This window comes from Lutzomyia longipalpis, chromosome 2 (assembly GCF_024334085.1).
Source record: "Lutzomyia longipalpis isolate SR_M1_2022 chromosome 2, ASM2433408v1".
Taxonomy (NCBI): Eukaryota; Metazoa; Arthropoda; class Insecta; order Diptera; family Psychodidae; genus Lutzomyia; species Lutzomyia longipalpis.
The window spans coordinates 31,734,176-31,753,807 of record NC_074708.1 but is presented as its reverse complement, the minus strand read 5'-3'; the positions used below and the strand labels follow the sequence as shown (position 1 = coordinate 31,753,807).

The following is a 19,632-nucleotide window of genomic DNA, read 5'->3' as shown; positions in this document are numbered from 1 at the left end:
GCTCACTTTTACACTTTCTCCTCCAATCTCTCACGACGAGAAGGGGGTGGTTCACTTTATTCCACCCCAGCTCCATCGTGAACTTCCTCTGGTTCCGGAAATGAGGAAACGAAGTGTGTTGCAGTAAGGGCATGATGGCAAAAAAAAAAAACTAGAAAAAACCAGCTCCTCATATTCTCATAAACATCGTCTTTCCCCATTTGCAATTGTCTTGTCTCGCAAAAATGCCATATGGGGGTTGAATGTGGGGTCACACGGAATAAAGAAGTGAAAATGGGCAGAGGGAAAATGTAGATTAATATTGAGTTGACCTGAATTGCTACATTGTGTGGAGTGTTTTAGTGGTATAAAAAGGGATATAAGGATGCGGTGTGGGTGGTTAGGGGGTGAAGGGATGTGAAAGAGCAAAGACTAACCTCGATGCGAGATCCTTGTGTACAAAGTTCATTTGCTCCAGATACTTCATGCCAGAGGCAATTTGTGTGGCAATGTAGATCAAACAGCCGTAACTGCAAAAGACCAAATAATGGGGAGAGTTAGATAAACTTGGCACACACAGAGAGACTGCTTGCTATCATTTTTACCCATCGTATAGCCCCAAAATGCTAAGGGATGCTTTTAGGGTTCTCTCGACTGTATGAGGGGTTTACCCTGGCTTCCCTCCCCAACTCCCCAAGAGAGTAAAACGCAGAGAAGAAAATTCATCACTCACCTGAGCGAATTATTTTGTACCCCAACGGCAGTTGTCTCCGCAACATGCTCTTGGAGAAATTGATTTAAATCCCCTGTACAATTGCTATAGTCTAGTACAACACATACGGGCTCATCTCGTAGACATGCCCCTAGTAATTTGGCCACATTTGGATCACTCAGGCGTCCCAGGTGTCTGGCTTTTGCTCGAAAGTCCCGCTTCACATTTTCAGGTGCACTCGACCGAAGGGTTGCGACACCAACTAGACTAGAACTGCAATGGCAATTACACAAGGGATTATATTCTCTACCATCTCTCTCCTCTTTTTTTTTTTTGCTTAATTACCCCTCCAGATGATCACAGGGATGGTCATACAAAACAGTCATACACACACACAAAAAAGAGAAACTGTGACAATTTTTTACCATTTTTTTTCGACGTGAAAACTCATTTTCTCGCAAAAACGATTTTTTAACTTAATTTTTTTCTGTGTGCAACTTTCTATCTCTTCTGGATGAATAAATTAGTAGGAGAATTGTTGCAATTTCTTTTTACATGACTTTTTCATCTTCTTCTCTCCCTGTAATCGGGATATTCTCTTCGTTTTTTTTATCAACTTTGGAATAAATTCTTTTGTATCATTTCGGGAGAAAGAAAAGTTTGGAAAAATATAAAAAGACCTAGACAGAAAATCTTGTCAATTCAATTTCATGGTAGTTTGTTTAACAAAAAATACCCCCCACAAAAAAAGATTAATTTTGATTTGTAAATATTTCATTTGTCTGGAATAAGAAGTTAATTTTTATTAATTAAAGTTTTAATTAAATCTAATAAGTTTTCATTCCTTATTACCTCGTATTTATTTCATTTTCATAATAATTTTGCTAAAGTAATATTTGATGATCTTCTCTGAACTAAAGCATGAAGGTCTCTGCGTATATAAATGAATGGAAAAGATCAAAGTTATGAATGGAAGCTTTTGACAAAGTTTATCTTTAACATATCCACTCATTTTCTCATATTTAGTGCAACTGTTGTGCATCTTTACAAGAAATTATATACAAACTCCACTCACAGACTCTCTTGCGAAATGCTTTAGAAACTTTCTCATCATTTGCTGTTTTACCATAAACTTTTTTTATTCTTGACGATATTTTTTCTAAAGTTTTAATTCTTTTAAAAAAAAAAAGGAAAATAATTTCTCTAAAAAATGTGCAGGATTTTCATTTGATGCCAAAAAATATGTATATATAATTTTGGTTGGGAAAATATAATAAATTCCCTCTTTTAAGGGATTTTATACGCATCATGCGACTCTGTTTTACTTCCTAATCCCACCTAAGTAATTGGTTCCCATTAACCCATTCTCTTCCACATAATCCCGTGTTTTATGAACGAAGAATTTTCCGCTCCTTTTTTTTAACCCATCCTATGGACTTTTACTTGGGAAAAATATGTAATTAAAAGGGAAATAATAGTTAAAGCAGAAAATCCCATTTCCAACTTTATCGAGCCGATTGAAAAGTTTCACACATACATATCCCAGAGCTAAACTATCTCTGCAATTTGATAAATCAATTAAATCTTTTCTCCGGCAAAGTTGCGCAATTGATTGCCATTTACAAGGAGGAACAAGACGAGCGTTCTCTGTGGATAAACTTATCCGTGTATATGTACATATATATTGGTTGACTCCATCATAAGCAAATTACCCGGCGTGTGTACAAGAGTTTTGCAATTGATTTGATTGGTGTCGTGTGACATCAAAAAAACATTTTTAAACTGAATAAATATATAGCTCGTTGGTTTAAGAAGACAACTTCATAATATTTAGATATTAATTTTAAATGACTGCGTAAATTTGCCGCATAAATTAGTTGGTAAAAAACAAGTTTCCACCGCGAGTCTAATTCAATTTAGTGCAAAAGGCGCTATTAATTATATGGAAACAGATTCCGCGCTCTACGTATAATGGTGGTGCTGTCTTGTTTGGATTCTCACGCAATTATTTTTTTTTCGCAGATACTTTATTGAGTCATTAACAATCCCATTAGGCCATTTGGAGATCAAATATCCGTTTGTAAAACCAAACTTATTTCACTTTTCTCTGCAATATGTGGCTTTTGTGAGTTTGCGATTGCAATCTCCCTCCAATATTGCTTTCAGTATACATACTAATCTCACATTGATCTCCGTGTGATATTTAAGATTTTATGCACTGTGAGCTCTACCCGCCTTAAGGTGTATAATTTCATACCAATTTCTTGTATAATATTTACATTTAAACACACTGACTGAGAGGACTTTTTGTGTTGTAAATCGACAAACATTTATAGCTACTCAGCGACTGTATTGTGCACCATTTCAGCATGTTTCACCGCATATTTTATATTAATTTTCACTTTCAAATGGCACACAAAAGTGCCTAAAAGCACGTTAAGACTTCCACTTGACTGGCAACGTGTGCAGAACACGAAGGAAAAGCCTCCACGAGTGGTGCCTACTCCAAGTAATTTTCACACCATTTTTAACCACTCTTGCAACACTATTGCAGTTTCTTGTGGAGAAGCGAATGTTTCGCCAAAATTCAAAAATTAATATTGTTTTTCTCTTAAATAATTGAAAATCCTTTTTTTTTCTAATTTATCATTTTCTCAAGGATTTTTAAATTAAATTAAATGTTTGAATAAATTTGCATTTAAAGCAAAACATATATCAAAATACTCCCTGATTGTAGCTAACAAGACACGGGATTTTATCAGCCCCCATATGAGGCGCGTATATGTATAATAGAGCTCACACAGAGAAAATCATGTGCGCACACCACCCGTAGTAGAGATTCAAAAGCTACAATTTCACCCTAAAATTATATCAAATACATTTTGCTTTCATACATTCCACTGCGAATGTCTTGAAAATGCATTTTGGCGTCACAAGCCTTAATGAAATTTGTAAGCGTCTTGCAGATAAAGCCGCTGAAATGGAATATACCGTGTGAATTACAAACTGTACGCGCGGGCTGTGTGTATCGTCGTACCACCCACCCCAAACAGAGTAATCCCATTTTGTCAGATCGCACATAATGCTATTTGCAAACTATCGCCACGGTGAGATTAATATTGTTGCAAGGAATTAAAGGTAATTCATGACGTGCACAAAAGAATCATTGGCACAGTTTCTCTTCAGCAGACGTTGGTTGTGTGTGTGTGCGACAAGGGGGGATAGGAGGTGTTGTATGCTACCTTGGCAGCGCACTGCCAATGCGGGAAAGGTTTTGTGATATTCTGTAGTGAGTTTTTGGGGAAAATGCTCCTTCTTATGCTTTTATTACTTACTTGATTCCCTTCGTTTCGCAGAGGTGGAAGTCCCCAAAGAGACCCGTCCCGAGCTTCTCCACAATACCCAGGGATTGTCGCGGGAATTCCTGCAGCTGGTAATCGTCATCCGTTGAGATGCCATCCACATCACTGTAGGCATTCATATTGGTGGATGGCGTCGTTGGGGTGGCGGGCTTGCAGATCGCCGTTGCGGCGTAATACTTTTCAGATGGGGGCGGAGGGATTGGGGGTGGTTTGGGGAAGATATTGTTGAGCGGTGGCGGCGTTAGGCGAACACTGCAGTAACCACCAGGAATTTTGGGTATCAAATCCTGCATATGGGGCACTGCATACTCCTGACACACGATGTCCGGCACATCTGTGGCGTGTCGCACGGGATATGAAATTTAGAAGGAATAAAAAAAAAATAAAAGAGGGATGCCACGTTGAAGACATGAAATACATTATATGAGAATTCAATTGGAATTTTATATAAAATATATCCTAAATACAAGGATAAGAAAGCACACAAAAGTCTGTTGGGGATATTCAATCATATGGCGTCGCATTGGGAAATGCCTTTCTCAGCATTCAACATTTTTGCATCCTCTTCTCTGACTGAGAAGAATCTTTTTTATTCTTTTTTTTTTGAGACACAACTTTTTTTGTTGTTGGACAGCGGATTCGTGACAACGGATGGAAAAACTCTGATTCCGGGACACGCAAGTTCACTTTTGCTGGAGGGATTTTTGCCACCCCCAAAGTTGAGAAGGGATTTCCCTCGATAAGGTTTTGATGAGTCGATCGATTTCTCTGCACTAAATACCCAATGCGTCATAAATTAATAATTTGAAATACTACGGTGGAATTATGATGGTATATAGAGTGAACTAAACCTCTCTCTGCTAGAGCACCAATGACCATATAGTATTTATAACATGCTGGGGACCCACATAGAGTGAATGCAGAAATATTGCAGATTGAGGGTTCTAAAAATCAATAAGGGTGGTTTTGTTAAAGTTAGCAAAGCAGGGTGTTTTTTGCTCTAAAATCATGATGGAGACGCCGGGTAGTCAATCAACTTTAAAAGCTTTAATGCAAAAAATTGAAATACCAACCGAAAAATTTAAATTCAGTAGGCGGATTCAGCACGCGTCACGCTATGTCGGTATGAGAATACCGAAAAAAATTTTCACTGCACAAATGCCCTATATCGGTACCGATATAGACTACCGATATAGAGTACCGACATAGCGTGACGCGTGCTGAATCCGCCTACAGATATTTTTAGCAAATGCAAAGAATTAAAAACTCTTCTCTTTAAACTCTTTGGCTTCTTCCTACTCCCAATTAATCCAACATTTCGGTACTTAAAGCATTAAACTTGGTATTAAATGGGGTGGCTTTAAATTGAAGAAGAAAAAAACCGCTTCTGGCACAAATTAATAGAAAAATTGGCAATATCTCTCTCAGGGCTATTATATGCGCCACAAAGTACACCAAGTTTCGGTACTTATGTGGGATCCTTTTTGGTGGGATAAGACAAAGCAAATTAGAGGGTATGATTTAGTGGTGTCAGTACGGAAGCTTGTCAGTATTTTAATATGAATGACACAGACTCCCTGCCGCGTCGTGTTTAATTGCATTTCGACTAATTAGCATACCTTTCACAGGGATTCTGTCTAAATATCTCTTCACATTTCCCTCTCGTCTCTCCAGAGACGTTCTGCTTTTTCAATTAGCCCCTATTTTCTTCAGGCACTCTTTTTTTATCCTATCGTCGTGTAGATGGTAATTTGCCATGCGGCATGGCGAGGGTGGAGGATTTCGCACTCTTGGGTAGTAGTGTTAGGTGTATATAGTAGGTGGATGGGGGGTTGAATTTTGCGGCAACCCTGAGTGCTTCGTGAGTGCTCTCATGCAGATTAGCCTCGTTGTGGGCGGAAAGCACCCATTGGGATGGTAGTAGCAGAAAGGGGAGGTGGGGGTAAGGTGGAATTTATTAAAAGAAGTACTAACCAGTATAATCCGGAGTCACATGATGACGCTGCATATCGTTGAGGGAGCAGCCACTTGCCGCACTTGTGTACATATTGACATTGAAGGGTTCATGGTAGAGGCTGCTCTTATCTATCGACTCACTGTCGTCCATTGCCATCTGAAAATTAGGTTTGGGGGGCGGTTATATAGCACATCATGTATATGTATGTGTATGCGGTGTGATTTGTATGTGGGACGGCGCAATTTTAATTAATTCCACACATTCACACTTCTCCATAAGCCTCGTTTTTCGCAATGAGAAAACTACCCCCCTAAGCGCTTTCACACAGAGCCCCATTATTGCCGTCATCATTAGCATTTGGCGTAAAATTTCCCCCACGAGGGTACCACACACTTGAGGGCAGCATACAGCCTCCCTATCAAACTCCTCCTATAAACTGGCTCTCTAGTTACAGGTATTGTCCAAAAATTAATGAAACAAAGGCTTATGGAGGTGATTTTTTTTCAGTCTTTGGGGTGAAAATTTGTGATTATTTCCTGAGATAGTTTAAATAAAAATTATGTAAAAAGAAATGAAACATATTTTACGAGCTCTGACCTTCATCAGGGGTAACTATAATTTACTAAAAAGCTTTAAAATTATTCCCTTAAAATTCATTTAAAGAGTTTGTTCAGTGTTTCATTAATTTCGTACACAGCCTGTGTCCTCTCTGGAAGGTCCCCAAAAAAGCATGCAATTTACAGCCCCCTCGGCGGTAATACAAGTGTGTGTTACAGTGAGATGAGTTGTGTGTGGGAAAAAAGGGGTTGCCGATCCCATCAACACGGGGGATGCACGCTAGGGCGTGGGCAATACTCACTTTAATATTGCTGGCCGCTCTTTTATCCACATTCAACCCATCCTGATGGAGGCTGTGGGGCATGGTTCCGAGAACATCTGCTCGTCGATTGCGCTTATTTTTTGCAATTATAAACAGAATGATGGCAATCAACAGTAGAATAATTGTGGTCAATATCGCAATGATGACACCCACAAAATTCTGCTCTGGCTCCTGGTCAATGGGTTTGGGTGAAATGACTGCAAAGAGAGTTGAGAGAAAAAAAAACACATCACAGCCCCTCGCAAAAAAATGATTAGGGTGGAAATTTTATCAAATTAATTGTCACAAACAGCCTAATTTTTTGTGCGCAAGAGAGGGTGAAAAAAATGCCAAATAGAGAGATTAAATTTTGATGAGGAAATTTCTTTGAATCCATTTTAAAATTATGGGATTTTTTACCCCCATAACCCCATCTCCGTGCCCCAACATAGAAATATCCACCACATTGCCAATTGAAAAGCATAGACTTTTTTCCAGCTCAACTTATTTTTGTCCTATAAATTTTTTTCGTGCTAATGAAAAATTCAAGAACATTATTTCAAGAGAATGAGAGTGAAAAAATAAACAAGAACACTGTATGTGGATTTTAATTAGTTTCAAAATACTTCCCTAGGGGTGTGCAATTAAACGACAATAGCACACGAAAGCGATTTTTTTTTTATTTAAATTCAAATGAAGAGAACTTCTGTTCAAACAAAAAATTCTATAATTTCCACATAATACAACACATATTAATGTTTGAATTGAAATTCGCAAAATAACCCACAATATTCAACTTGGCAACATCATAAAGTGCAGGCAGTTAATCTTGAACTGTAATGAAGGGAATAACCCACTTTATGATGGAATTAAATAAACTCAATTAGAGTTTGAGGGAGAAAATGAATCAAGAAACTGCAATATGAGTTGCGAATAAAGCCACAAAGTTAAGCGCAATTTTATGATGTAAATTGAATTATTAATTTGAAATTCAAGCTTGGCCTTTTTAAAGAGAGAATGAGATTTCTTTACACACAAATTGGGTTTTATACCTTCAGTTTTTCAATGTTTTCCCCTTCATCAAATTTATATTGAAAGTTTTTTAATTAAAATAAAAGTTTGAAAGTTGCGGAAAAAAAACTAATAAATAAAATATCAAAATTATGAATTCGTGGAAAGGAAAGAAATTACAGTGGAAAGTTCACATTGCGAATGATTGTTTAGGCTTTAGAATAGAATGTTCGTTTACTAATTTAAATCAAACTCTTTTACAAAGATAGTTTCTCTTCAATTCTGAGTAAAAGAAATCACTTTAATCATTGAGGATTTTTGTTTATTCCTTACAAATCTTTTATTGGAACCAAATTAATTCTTTATAAAGTTACTCAGTTGTATAACAAACGGATTTTTTCACTACACCAAAAAAATATTCAATATTAATCCGGATTGTTTTTCAGTGATTTATTTTTTATTTTTCATTAAATATTATTTTAGGTCATAATCCAGGTAAATACTGGACATTCATTTGTGGGAGTATAATCAAAAATTAATCTGCTTTGGAAAGTGTTTGAAAATTGTATCAAAATACAAATACAAATTGCATAACATTTCGATCCTTGCATAACAATGCGTCACTTTTAGAAAATATTTAGCCATAGCATTGTCAGAGAATATTTTCACCATTTGGTTTGAAGAGAAATGTTGTAAATGGAAATTCCATTTTTGCAAAAAATAAAAATCTCTCTCAATTAAATCTATTCTAATGACTTTCTGGCATTTGCAAATAATACACACATACATATACATATATAATGCAAACATTCTACAACAAAATGCTTCATAAGACAGATATATTTTATACCATTGAATTCAGATTGTATGCGGAGTTTCATTAGAAATATTTGGCATTGCTAAAATTTAATTTAGTTATACTGTGTGTGAGAAAACTAGCTCCTCACATGGTGAAACCCTTGTGTGGTTCTTGAGGCAATTCTCGAATGTGGAGTAACATACACTGGAAAATTCTTGCAATATTCTAGCCTAACAAGGTTTGCCTCTCTCTGCATGCGCATTAATAGTGAAAGATACATACATCATAAAAGATTTTGCACATATAATGCCAAGGTATACGGTATGAAGTAAAGGTACAAGGTATAGGCATTATATACCTAAACACACACATACATATATTTATAATATAAGAAAACTTACTCTGTGGAACATGATTGCTTTTCGTTTGAATTGTTTGAACTTCATCTCTTTGTAGTGGATATTCCAAGGATGTATCCGGAGGCAGTGAACTACCATTTGTCATCTCCTCGGTGAAGTTTCCCAGAACAGGTGCTTTAGTTGCGATGAGAAACATTTTACGTTAAAATATTTATTAATACGACACAATCATGATTTATTCAAAATAATTTTCCAAACTCTCTCATCCTCCGCATTTTAGGATTCATTCGCAATGGATTTCCACACACAGGCCTGTCCCTTACATTACGAAACTTCCAATGTATATATGGAATGCTTTGTAGGTACATACTTTGTCTCTCCCTCCCTTATTGTTATTTCAGCATTTTTCTTGCCTGTCATTTTGTATCATATGTGTGGATTTATTGGAAATACATTCTTCAATATATTCAAAAAGGGAGAGATCAATGGACAGCAAGTGTTTGTTTTTTTTCTCCCTGAGTTATTTTATAGCTTATTTTTATATGCAAAAAAATCTTTGGTAGTGCTTGAAATGAATCCCTAAATCATTATGCTTTGTAGTTGTAGGGAGATGCGTTTCTTATGCTTCAAAGAAAAATTATACTTTGCATTGGTTTGGTGTATCTTTGCATGATGAATTGATTTTTTATTTTGTATCAAAAAACTATAGAGAACGATGGCCTAAATCTGACCGTGTGATTTTTTTTAAACCCAGATTTGCCCTTTCTATGATCCAAAAATCTCATTTGATGACTTTAAGTGCTTAAAAAATAGAATAAAAAGTTTTATTTTGATACTATTCAAATGGATGATTAGGGAAAAGTTTTAGAACATCTTCTGTAAAATTTTAAGAATTTTGATTGAGAATTGAGATTTTAAGTTAACTTCGTGGGAATTAAAAAAAAAATATGAACAAATCTGGGTTAAAATTAAATATTAAAAAAAAAATAGAAAAAGTTTTTCAAAATTTAATCATATAAAAACATTTCTGAGGTTCTCAATTCAGGACATTTAGAGGTTTCGACTTTTTGTTCAAAAGGCATTTAAGAGAAAATTTATAGAATTTTACCTAATGACAATATCTTTAATCAAAAAAATTCCTAATCATAAACCATTTTGTTAATTTTAATACAAAGTTTTCAATTATTATTTTTGAAAGGGGTTATACTGAAGAAAGTTCTAATATGAGTCAAAAGCTACAGAAAAAAAAGCTTTGAGATTTTAAAAATAAATTATAAATAGGAATATTTTTGATATTATTCAATTACAAAAACTCACTACAATTAATTTAAAAACTTTGCCCCCGGGAAAAACTTAATGAAAAATATAACAAACCTGCTGATTATTATTCTAAAACTATCAATATCTTGCCACCAACAAATTTTTAATATTTCTTCTTGCAATTTTAACTAATCTGGTGGCATATTGTTATTTAATGGAACTTGTTTTTAAAATAAGTGCGCCTCACTCCCAATTGCCGTCAGTTTTATCAATTGCACAATTAATAATCTCATGAGCAAATTCCAAATTTTCCGCTTCATCTGCTTGGAGCGACAATGTCGCAATTTAATTCCTTTGGCTTGCAAAGTATATTGTTCAGCAAGATAGAATGGCCAAAGCATAATACATTGACTAATCCGGTTCATGACCTCCGCGCGAGACTAGAGCGATACGAGTTTATCGCTAAACCTCCGTGTATATGCAAAAATCACATCGCGTTTCTCTCGCGGCATATTGAGAAAACGCATTACTATGGTGGCAAATGGTACAAACACACTAAATTTTATATAAAATAGCAAAAAGGAGTGCTAAATTTAGCTTTGGGAGGAGTACGCGCGAGATTGAATTCACTTGTGTGAGCGCTCGTTCTTCTTTTTTTTCGCCATATAATTGCAGATGATATATGACATGTCAGTTTATAAGAATTTAATGAACGGAAGTCAGCTCAAAACGTACAAATAGACCAAGTTCCTCCATCTCTCCCGGTATATACCATCCATTTGGTTGGTGTGGTGTAAAATGCCACAGAGTATTTGCATAAATGCACCGAACATTTGACTCGACATCTTACATAATTGCTCTTCGTGTTTTAATCTCTGTATTGCACACACCCACCCCTTTAGCACTTGTTCGCTACTTTTTTTTTATTAAAAACTTCGCCTCCCACGTCCTACGAGGTGTTGCACCTTCCTTCCGCATAAGCTGCCTACACTTGTGACAAATATTTGACGGATTATGTGATTTTTTTTCTTTCTTCCAACAACCGCGACGACGGTATAATGCTCCCTGAGTTTGAAGAAGAAAGTATGTAGGTATATATGGAAGATGAGGCGTTATTTGATATTCGTGTCGGAGTAGAGATCCAGAAATAATTTCTGCATTTTTCTTCACTCTTTTTCGCGTCCTCACCCACGGGTGTCTGTACACTTCATTGATGAAGTTCATTGACAAACACACACATTATATTTTGCCCATTGAATGAAGTAATCTCCTGGCGAGACACTCATAAGCTGCTCTCTCAACAATTTTTGTTAAAAAAAAAGACCCTTAAGAAAAACACTCGGTATTGAATATTCAAGCTTTGATTTATTTTCTGACCATTTTCTCATCTTAAAGGCAAAAATATATGAGAGATTTTGACCTAAATGCTGAAGACGGTTAAAGTCAGTAAAACTTTGAAAAAAATCGTCTCATTTCTTGATCTCGAATTTCAAAGGAATTACTTCGAGTTAAAAATAAAATGTTCTTCAGAAAAAAATCTTGTTCTCAACCACGGAATTCAATCAATACTCCAACTTACTTTTCCCACCAAAAATCTCAAATATCCTTCTTGATATTTTTTACCTCAGAAATTCTAAAGGAGAAATAGAGCAAAAGTATGTCCTGTTTAAGAATTTCTATAGAGTACTGTACGCGCTGGAGGAAGAAATGCTATATCCCATTCGTCTACAGACCTTTTGTATAGAATTTCAGCAGTTTTCTCAATCTCCCCATTGAAAAGCTCTTTCATCCCCTTTTGGTATAACCCCTTTCCCGCATGAAATCCATCCCCCGAGGATGTTCTACTACTCATAGCGAGGGCATGAGAGAGCGTGGGTGGAGGTTGTGGAGAAAAATGAACTGAAACTGCTTATAATACTCACTTGAAACGAATGACACTTCACTCAGCATAATCCACCGGAGTGCAAAGTACAAGTGAACCTGGAGGTACTTGCCGATCCTGTTGTGGAGCTTCACTGTGACATCACGAGCATTCTCCATGATGCTGTCTGGCATGTATGAATACTGGACAGGTTGCCCAGTGAAGTGCTGCCCGCCGACGCTGAAGAAGACGCTGGCGCGCACAAAAACCTGTACAAACAACAAGTGGAATCAGCACGTTTCATTCATCCCCCACGGTATATACAAAATAATAATTTTATGGGCCAAAAGCACGACATCATTGTCTTCATCTTTTTTATTGCACACACACTCTTCTTCTTTTTCGCCCTCCGCCATGGATCATTATTTGCCATGTTGCAATTTTATGGGGCACAAAAAAGAAGAAAACCCCCATCCACTTCTAAAAAATCAAGCGTGACGTGGGAGAAACAACAAGGAATAGGCTGTGAGAAGTACTTTATATTATTATGATGCTACACTGAGCTTTTGCTTATATATACTAAAATTTGTTAAGAGAATGTCGGTAATGGTGTGTAAGCACTGCGAAAATTATATACTGACTCATTAAATATTTTTTTTACTACGGCTTTAAAATGCAAAATTTAAATTGATAAAAAAAAACATTTAAAAGTTTCATAGATTACATTTTAAAGAACATTAGAAGGCTTTTTTTATTTAGTATATAGCAATGATGGAAGAAGATCTTAGAGATAATTTTTAAGTATTTTATTACAACATCAAAAACTTTACTTATGTTGCGGAGAAAGCTTATTTCTCAGATAGATATACTACCTGGGGAGAAGGTAGAGTGCATAAATGGCTGCTATTTCCGGCTAAAATGCCTGGGATGGAGAAGTTCTTCTCCCGCAACTGTTTCTTGCACTTCTAAAAGAATGTAGAACCAATCTGTGATAACCAAGTTATAATTTACATACTTTTCCTTAACTTTAACTACCTAATATTTATCTATTTATTCCCAGAAGTGAGAAATTATTAAGGAATGATGATAAGTAAAACAGGTTGATATTTTATAATGCTTTTAATAGTGTTTTAATATTTAAATATTTTGTAGTCTTAATTCAACAAAAATAGAAAACTTCGAAGAAAGAGCTTCTTTTGTGTTTGAAAAAGAAATAAATTGGGCGAAAACACCAATATGATTTTCTTTGATAGAAAATTCTTCAATCCATAAGCTTCAATAGAAGATTTTCAAATAAAATCAAGGTCAATACTTTAATGAGAATTACATGTTTTTATCAAAATTATCAAGAAGATAAGACACTAAAAAAACAACTAACTTCCTCATTATTAATACAAAAACACAAAATACATCATTTTAGATTATTTTTCCTACGAGGTATTGATTGACGATGTAGCTTTTTATATCCTCACTATTTTTATTTTTCTTACAGCAATTTACCCTTCTTTGTGCCTATTTTTTATGATGCTATATATTCCCGAAAAAAACCCTATTATATAGGAAGTAATCCCATCAAAAATTCCACCAGCAATAAACATGTATTGCTCTCGTGTCTACCTTGTTGACGAAAATTTCACCCAAAAACTTACACTGCAAAATGTTTCCCAACACTCCCAATTTGCATGAAAAATTCTAACCCTCTGAGAATCATTCGAAACCAAAAAAGAATGGGAGGCCGGAGGAGGAAATAAAAAAAAGCCCCGAGAAGAGAAATGTAAAAATGTCTCTGTGGGATTTTGGTCTACATGGGGTCCCCTTCTGTCGACAAGGTGATGAGTATGCCGTAAAAATGATATAAAAAAAGTCAAATAAGGGTATGGGAGATGCGGGGCGAGGTGGGGTGGAAGAAAAAACTTCAATTAGTCGCAGACCCCGGTCGCCACCACTCTTCCAACATGATGCGCTTATACGACTCTTACCTGAACATCCTTGCTGAACATGTTGTTGGTGTGAAGGAGCATTGAGGTGAAATTTCTCACAGTGTCGAACTCAAAGACCATCTCAACGGGTTTCCCGGCACCACCGCCAAAGGTGTCGTTGCGCCATCCAACCCATTCGTATCCTGAAATGAGACCGAAGAAAACATTGAGTTACCCAAAAGGGGTGGTGAGTACGGGGGTTGGGTTTCTCTCCTGCGGGAGAGACAAACATCACATTTTACGATTGGGGTTGTGTTTATACACTGAGAAAATGTAACCCAGAGTGGGTCAGTGGCGCCATAAGGGCGCCTATACTCTCCTCTCCACCCCATCCACCTCATCCAAATGCCGCTGAGGGATGCGGGGGCGAGGAAGTGTGCTAGAGATGGGGGTGAGTATACTCTGTGCTGTGCTATGTAGAGAGAGGCATAAGTGAGAGGGGGATGAAAGTTTATGCCAGGGGGGAAATTTTCTTCCAAACCACCCTCGCACTTTCATCGCAGGGCGACAAAATGAAACGATTAACTCTCCGATTCACCTCATATTCCAAACACATTCATCTACTACCCTCTCATTTTCCTTTTGTTTTTGGCACTTCCGCTCAAACTCCCTCCCACCCCCCATTCGTTGCCATTTTGCCAAAAACAACCCAACTCGATTCATTCGCTTCCAACACACAGAGCTCCAGAGCTCAATTCTCTCCTCCACAATGATTCCAGGATGGAAATTTTAAATATTTATACACCCGAGGTTTTCGTCGTCAAGAGTGGGAAATATAAGTAGAGTGAGTGGGAGCATATAGTGGAAGCATAGCAGTGCAGTGGTAGGGAATGGTAAAAAGCCGTGTGCACACATCCTGGCATTTTGGCGATATACACAGAATGGGGTAAGGGTAGGGCTGCTGTGCCATTGCAACAAAATGTCGCCATTTCGTATATATAACTCCCAACAGGATGCTATTTCGTCTGTAACTGTGGAAAATATGCCATATTACACGAAAGGTGGAGCACACTGAATTTCCCTATTTTCCCTTCGTGTGCTCTCTCTCCCCTTTTTTCCACCACATCCATCTTCTCTCCACCCCTTCCGATCGAGAGGTGTATTACCCACCACCATCCAAAGTATCCTGATAGAGATATACATACACTTCCTGTGATGGTTTTTCTCAAGTTCAAAATGTCGCTGGGAAAGTAGAATATATTGCATTTTGCAATCTACGAGGTGAATCCATGTTGTGAGATTGGAGCAAAACTGAGGTGTTGTAAATTTTTCACGTAGAAAAATCAATACGGAATTTTGGAATTTGATTTTCCCTCCATTGCCATTTTGTTGGCAGTGAAAACTCAAAGGACGCGCCGCCATTTTGCTGGTGAATTAGTTAAAGGGACGCGACGCCATTAGGATTTTTTCCTTACAGCATCTACGCATTTATTTGCATTAATAAAAATGAAGATTTTCAAATAGAAAATTCCCTTTTAGAAAAAAATTAACAACCAACTAAATTATCTTGATCATAAATCACCGTGACATCACTCAAGCCGCGCATGCATCCAACTGGCGAATGACAAGAGCACATGCAAAGGCATATGCACGCGAATTTAGCGTGAATTGCAGTGACGCGATGTCGCAAATGGGGGGTCCTCAAGAGCCCTCACTCTGTGGGCATCCACTGACGCAGGAAGTGGCCCCTAAGTGGTGTTCAGGAGCAAATTCACACCGCTCAATGATAGCCATATCATGCACAAAGTCACAAAAGCGTTCCTCGAGCACCATTATGCAGCTGTTAAGCATGAGCTCCCACCCCGAATGAGGATTGTGCAAAGATTGAGCTGCAAAACACTTTGCTATCGCAAATATCACGACAAAGTATGCAAATATGTATTGCAATTACAAACCCCGCGGAGTGAAGACAATTTAGTAATTTAAAAAATTTTCTCATCGTTCTTCATCAGGACGTGGAAGTGTTTTGTGGATTTTATGGAGTGCAGAGTAAAGATATTTTTTTTATTATTTCTAAATGTGTGTAAATCTTATAAATCCATTTGAATTTATTCATCTAATCATATTTCTAAATCCTTTCTTATATGTTAATCAAGATCTATTAATAATAACATAAATCGAGTTCAAATCAACAAAATCCTTTGTATCTCTCATAAATTATTGCGTTCAGTGCATAAATCTCCCCTAAATTCCTGAAATCAATTGAATTATTTCATAAATCCCATAAATTTTTGGGTGAATTCCGCAAATTCTATAAATTCCAATACAAAAACCAATCAACTAATACCCTTTCTGTAAATCAAATAAATTTTTTTCATATAGAAATTAATATAGAAATTGCACAGAGAGAAAATATTCAATTCCTCCCCTAACAAAAAAAGTACTAAAAGTTCCAAAATCTTGCTATATATACTTAATTTTTATGACGCTACTTTGGCCACAATTTTCTCTTTTCATATCAACCACAGAGCAATTCAAAAACAACATATTGATATGGCATGAGCAATTAAAACCACCCCCGTGAAAAAACCACCCTCTCGTGTATTTTCCCTAAATTACCCACCAGCGATATCATACAGTACAAGTTTATACATTTTATCCATATATGCCACCCCCACATGATGGTGGGAATGTTCTCTCCTATAAAATTGCTATAGAGAACACCTTGTCATGGTAAAATGTGTGTGAGAGTGTATAGAAAAATTTCCCCAAAAGCATTCTTTTTGCTTCCACGACAACGACGGTGAACCAAGCGCATTCCACCATGTTGCTGAACAATCGTATATACGCGCGAGGGGTGCAAATAAAATATTATATTATGCAGACACACAGGCAATGTTCACATCCACTGTACACGGAGAGAGTAGTGTGGCTGAGCCAGAGTGGTGAGCATTATAGAATAATAGCCTACAGGCAATTCCGAATCTCATAAAATAGCACACTGAAGCGTGATCCTGAGCCAAGGCGAGGGGTGGCTCTTTGGGGGGGATGATGTTGAGCATATAGAAGGGGAGAAAGAGAAAAAAATCACCCCACATTGCTCGCCATCGCTCCTTTTTCACCGTCATTCGCAGAACATGTGGGGAGAGAGGGAGAGAGCAAATGCGGGGGCCACCCCAACGTCCCCGGGTAGTTTGGTCCACACTATGGGGATTTGTGTGTATATGCGGGTGGATGGCGAGCCCCCAGGAAGCCCGAGGTATACGGCAGAGTGGAGAATTTGAGATACGGCGAAAGGGAATATTTATAGAAAGGACACACCGTCATTAACATGAAAAATGCAAAAACTTTCAGTTCCCGTAAGAGTCGTGTGCGAAGAAGAAAAGGACCTCGTCGTCGCATCCTTAGCGATGCGGTTGGGATTGTGATCACACAAAAGGGACCTCCCACAAGCTCCATCCTCACGTACCACAATCTGGTCGTCCGTACATAAGATGTGCGCGCATCCCCCGCATTTCACAGCACACCAACCTCTGTTGCCCCCGCACGGAAGACGCTCTCTGAATCACCTTTCACCTTTTTTAAGGGTCCCATTCTCACCTATACACCCCCTCCCTACCTAACCCCGCGGGGCATGGAATGAATAAAATGGTAACAGAAGTGAGTGAGAGAACGATGTGACAAGACTTTGGTGTGTTGCATTTAAATTAAAATTAATAGAGAATTAGAATTTATTTCTTATCATTAATCTTGTGCCCTTTTTGCTCCACTTCATCCGCAAAAGCGCGCACATACACACAACATGGTGCGCGCGGGGCAAATGACCGTAAAGTGTGCAGAAAAATTAAATCTCTCAAGTGGGAAAGTCAATTTTGCCACGATGCTGGAAAGCGGAAATGGCCGAGGGGTGAGGTGGTGATGTTAAAATGAATTTTCTCAATTTGGGGAAAATGAAAATTATTTAAGAGCTGCGCGGGAAGAGCATTGCCAAGCATTTTTGGTGCTATAACACCACCACCGCATAAACATACCAAAAGTGATCTTTATGGTTAATTTATTGAAGTGAGGTCTCTGTGTGAGGATGTTCACATGCGATATAAAATACAGAGGAGAGAAAATAGAAAATGTTGTGGAATACATTTTTTTTTGGTTTGTTCAAACTAAAGAGTTTTCTTGTATTTTAATCAAATATATTCCCAACACAGAATGATTTGATTCATGTGCTTTGAGCTTTCTTTTTTGGAAAAATTCCTACAAATATTACGTGAAACTCTCAGGAAGTTTATGTAAGATTCTGAAGCATATTTTAATGATCTAATTCAAAAATAATTTCTTAAAAATTGCAGAAAAATATTAATAATTTTCTCTCAAAGCAAAGCACCTAGTGTGTGCCACCCTATTCACGAGTGGGATTCCCTCACCTTCAGGTTCTTTTAGGAAAAACAAACTTTGAAATTACTTAACCAGTTTGATTACTTTATCGTCTTTCTTTTAGATAAAAGTGTGTGTCTCCTTATCTTCACATTTTATTGCTCGACATGCAGACCAACAAGCAGTCCGCCGCGGTCCCTATACATTTATTTACATACCCAATGCGCGCGGTATGTGACACACCCCCTAAACTTCACAGGCGATACGCGGAGAAAAATATCATCTCATTCCACAATTACAACTAATAATCTCTCCAAGTTTTGATTATATAAAGTGTGCGGTGCTGTACTTGCTTTTCTCTCACACACACGCCACCCCCGCACTCCTTTGGCAAGTTAATAACTTTTCCATATAGCAGAAACGATATCACATCATTAAGTTTTAATGTGGTATTCCCGCTCCAACCGAAATCCCCAGCAACAAAGTCAAGTTTTTGGGCTCATTCCGGTCGGTGTTCCGGTATTGAAGTGTATAACACGGGTGTATTACATGAGAGTCGAACCATAAATTCTATTTGCGTCTTCGGCCTCAACTCTCGGTGTTGAGCAAGTTTAGTTTTCCAAAAGTGTAGATCGCACTTGGGACCGGATATAGGAAATGGCTGATTGGGAATCCGATACAAAAATCAATTTGATTCCATTTTAATGCGCACCCATATAGCCCCAACGGAAGGGCCCCTTTGTGCTCACTCATACACACGGGAGAAAATGTACGGGGAAAGTGGGAAAATAGAGAGAGAGTGAGAACGAGCTCGAAGTACCCAAAGAATGCCCGATAAAATGATTAAACATTCAAATATTGTGTGTATGTTTGCACAGCACGACTCAAAAGTTTTATCGCACATTGAATAAGTAAATTTGAAAAATCTCTAAAATTCTCTTGCTTCGGAAAGATATTTTTTCTTCAAGTTCTTATCAAATTGTTATTTTCTCCCTATTTTTCTCAAATTTTAATAAACAGTTTTTCAATTCCTTTCTTTTTCATTCTCAAAATCGTTTATTTGAAAAGCATTTAAATAAATAAATTTAATTTATTGAATTTATTGAATAGAATTGAAAATTTAGTTTCGAAATCTTTAATTATTTTAGCAAGAATTAAGTCATTTAAAAATTAATGAACATCT

General features: G+C 37.2%; 1 protein-coding gene across 3 annotated transcripts in view; it reads right to left on the bottom strand.

The window, feature by feature from the left end:
* Window positions 1–19,632, bottom strand: part of LOC129790142 (discoidin domain-containing receptor 2) — a 106,296-nt gene that overhangs the window by 20,470 nt on the left and 66,194 nt on the right. For 2 of the 3 annotated variants that reach the window (XM_055827458.1, XM_055827460.1), the window contains exons 7-14: window positions 14,139–14,281; window positions 12,221–12,428; window positions 9,081–9,212; window positions 6,870–7,087; window positions 6,028–6,166; window positions 4,027–4,387; window positions 713–964; window positions 417–509 (exon numbers count right to left, since the gene is read on the bottom strand). In XM_055827458.1, the coding sequence (XP_055683433.1) occupies window positions 417–509; window positions 713–964; window positions 4,027–4,387; window positions 6,028–6,166; window positions 6,870–7,087; window positions 9,081–9,212; window positions 12,221–12,428; window positions 14,139–14,281 (1,546 nt within the window). Of the gene's footprint in view, window positions 1–416; window positions 510–712; window positions 965–4,026; window positions 4,388–6,027; window positions 6,167–6,869; window positions 7,088–9,080; window positions 9,213–12,220; window positions 12,429–13,031; window positions 13,125–14,138; window positions 14,282–19,632 lie in introns of all 3 variants that reach the window. The other variant, XM_055827457.1, reaches the window with a different exon arrangement.